General features: G+C 30.8%; 1 protein-coding gene across 6 annotated transcripts in view; it reads right to left on the bottom strand.

Annotated features, from left to right (window-relative positions):
- The window catches only part of LOC106473980 (syntaxin-16-like), a 41717-nt gene that overhangs the window by 20959 nt on the left and 17058 nt on the right, over positions 1 to 3700 (bottom strand). For all 6 annotated transcript variants that reach the window (XM_022402359.1, XM_022402364.1, XM_022402360.1 and 3 more), the window contains 3 exons: positions 2750 to 2856; positions 2237 to 2399; positions 892 to 1001 (listed from right to left, as the gene is read on the bottom strand). In XM_022402359.1, the coding sequence (XP_022258067.1) occupies positions 892 to 1001; positions 2237 to 2399; positions 2750 to 2856 (380 nt within the window). The remainder of the gene's footprint in view (positions 1 to 891; positions 1002 to 2236; positions 2400 to 2749; positions 2857 to 3700) is intronic.

Raw genomic sequence — 3700 nt, 5'->3', positions numbered from 1 at the left:
GTATGTGAAAGACTTGTAATATTAACTGAAAGACTGCCAAATTTTGTGAAGATATACCCAATATATAGAGAGTTATAAGTATTAAACTGATGTCCACTTTAAACTAGTACAGAAGGTCACGTGACTTGGTCAAATCGACCGACCCCGTGCCGAAAGATTTAACAAGAACAAACTAATTCTGGTAGCTGTTTGAACATAAAAACAGTAGGCTACAGAAAAGTGATGAAGTTTATTCTCCTATGTACTTGTAGCATATTTTAGACTTGTGCCATCTTAGATTTCATTCATGAATCTTATAATTTTCTTAATACCTATTAAATAATTATGGCGAGCTTAAAATGTGACATAATGTTAAGCTTCTTTTCTTGACAAAAAAATACTCAAGTTTACATGTACGTCTCAAACTTTTTTTAAAAGATATAATGGTCATTTTTTCCAAACTATGAAATACTGTTACTACACAAAAAATTATGAAAGGAGGTGTGTGTGCTAACAAAGAAAAGAAACCTTAGTCTTTTAAGGTTCTCTTTCTTATTGTAACCCTACATACTTTAACAAACAGAAGCATTTCTTTCTAACATACCTAGCACACAAGCTGATAACTCCATTGTGTTAGCATCATCTACATTACAAGGTCACTGTAGTTAATGTTCAAATGCACAATTTTCATGTGATACTTGAATTAATTTTAAAATGTGCAAACATTTTAAGTCAGTCTCGTGTTTAATAAAAGTAAACTTACTTTTAAAACTAACAATTGCAGATATTAAACTGCATAGAAAGGATGTTTCATTTATAAAACAGGAAGAGAAATTTAATTTTTGAAGCCTAGTTCTCAGAGTTTAAACATTTTAAAACACTCTGATTTAAAAGTAATATATTTACACATACTTGTTCAAACATTTGGTCCACATGTAAATTGTCAGCAAGGCCACCATCACTAACAGGTGAAAGGGGAGTGGTGAAAAACTGCTCAGAACGTTCTTCTCTTGATTTCAGCTCTGGATTAGAAACAGAAATTTTCCTTTTGTCATTTACTTTTTTTTGTACAAGTAATACATGTACTTAAACTGGATTAAAATTCCTTGTGAAGTATACTATAAAACAACCTTTTCTGTGCAAAATTATACAAGCATCCTTGTTAAACAGACTGTAAAAACAATACCTTTATGTTAAACTACAAAAACACCCTCATGAATCAGGTTATAAAGCAACACCTTTTATGCCAGACCATAGAAAAACACCAGAGCTTTTTCTACGGATTTTTTTAAACTAAACAACTTTATTTTAATTTTATCACTTTTTAATACATGACACCCTATTGCACCTCATAGTACCTAGTAACAAATGATTCAAAAAATGAAGAATATTCTAGTAAATACATTTATTTAGTAACTCTGGAAAGGAATTTTATAATCTTAAATATGTTTTTTGTAAATATTTATACACTTGAACTTACTTATATATGTGAATTTTCAACTGCACACTAGGAAAACCCCTGAAAAACACCTTAAAAGTTAAATTGTGCAAAAACCTTTGAATTCAAACAGTAAGAGTATGCTCTATAAATTAGATTACACAAACATTTTGTGAACCACTTTTTTAAAAAAGAAGCCTTCAAACATGGGCTTGTATGATAACTATTTACATATTACTTTAACCTAATACTTTAACACAGAGTTTTTGAACCTTTTGCACCTCAAGGCTTACTTAGGTATTTGACACAAGAGTAAAGCATGCATATGCAGTTGATGACTCATTAGTTTAGGGCATTCATAGTTGTCCAAGGTGGTCCATAATTGTGTATTATGGGCGACCAGTTGAAAATCACTACTCTAACACATTATGAATTAAACTGTACAGATCCCACGTCTGAGAATAATCTCAACTTATATTATTCTTTATAACATAGAAGCCTACTATAAACTATAAATTCAGTTAAAGAATGAAAGATATATCAACAGCACATGCTACACTGACAATGTATAATTTTTATTTTAAAGTATTTTTTGTTAATTCAATGATGCTTACCTAGCTCTTTAAAAGTGATATTGTTTGAGTCTGACATTTTCCTTAAAGTGTTTACAGAATTAAGTACAGAAATATGATAAAAACCTTAATTGTGTAGATTTTAACTTTTTTAAGATAGTTTCTGAAGTACAAGAGTTGTAAAGATTACAAATTTATAAAAGTTAATAATATGTGTCTATGATTCACAATAATTAGTGAGACTAACTCTTTAAGTAGGAGCCCTGAGCTGATCGAAAGGTGACAGACAGGTCCTGTAATGCTCCAACAAGGGACATAACAACATTTTTGTTCACTCTTGACTCCTGGAGACTCGCACTATGACTTCGTGAACGAATCTGATGAACTAACCGTTGACAGTGAGTAAACATCTGCAAAACAATTTCAAAAAGTTGAAGACATCATAAAAACAAATAGCACTTTAAGGAGCAAAATTTATACTATTATCATTATCACTAACAACAACTGTTAAAGCATTAAAAAATTCAAATTAAAAATTGAAAATACATCTTTTTGAGTAAAAACTTACCAGTTTATTTTTATTACTATAAATATTACATCGATAAATCAAACTTGTTTTCTTTTAAAATATATTTTTAAGAATTAATTTTCACATGAATACATAATTTTGATTAGTTGATGTAGCTTATGTAGCACATAAAACTATTCAATAAATTTTATGAACTTATGGTATAGCATAAGTGATTGTTGAAGTACTCACACGTGTAATGTCTTGTGTCAAGACTTCAATCTCTTGTTCCTCAGCAGTACTATCATCAAGTGTAGGTCTTGTTAAATATTTTTCATGCAGAGTAACAAGTTCTTTCACTAGAAGGTAAACAATACAAAAACTATAGTCAAAGGTAAAAGAAAATAAATAATGGAGGTGACAAAACTATATTTAAGTTTATGTTATAAATTCTTATTAATGGCAACTGTATAGATCTAATAACCCTCTATTTGAATTAAAAACAAACGTTTTACACAAATACACCTAACCATTTATTACTCGGTAACATTACTTTCAATTCTATCAAAAGCACTTCATGAATATATGAATGAAAACTGTAAAGCCGTACAAGTGTAAATAAATAAATTTTCAATAAATTACTTCTTTATTTCAATACTACTTACACAGAAAGCAAGGGTTCAGAACACTTCGTAAAATTTTAACCAAGACTAACTCCAGTAAACATCATGAAGAAAGTGTAATTCCAAAATATGAATACACTGAGTGGTCACAAGTAAATAGACACCTAATTTTTCGTCATATAACTGATTTATGCTAACTAATTTGTGTTCACAGAGCACTATATAAATGAAAATGGTCCGCACACTAATTATCTTGTGCTACAACATGCCTAGAACTCAAGGTTCTCTCGAATTGTCAAATTTTGTTAGAGGAAAGATAGTTGGTCAAGCAGATGGTGGAATAAGTCAGTGGCAAATTTCGCAGAATTTGGGAATCCCGCTTTCGACAGTCAACAGAATCATCGTGCAGTTCAGGAAACACGGCAAGGAAACAACTGAGCAGCGTCCTGGTCCATCGGAGAGGACAAAAAGTGCTGTCAAAAGGAGTATCGAAACGGATCCCAGATTAACGACTGCAGAAATGGCCCAACTTCTTAGGATCAGCCCAACATCTGTTCAACAGATTCTACGCAGATTGGGT

This window comes from Limulus polyphemus, unplaced genomic scaffold (assembly GCF_000517525.1).
Source record: "Limulus polyphemus unplaced genomic scaffold, Limulus_polyphemus-2.1.2 Scaffold6697, whole genome shotgun sequence".
Taxonomy (NCBI): domain Eukaryota; kingdom Metazoa; phylum Arthropoda; class Merostomata; order Xiphosura; family Limulidae; genus Limulus; species Limulus polyphemus.
Note: the sequence above shows the minus strand (reverse complement) of the source record. Positions and strands in the feature narration are given on the sequence as shown.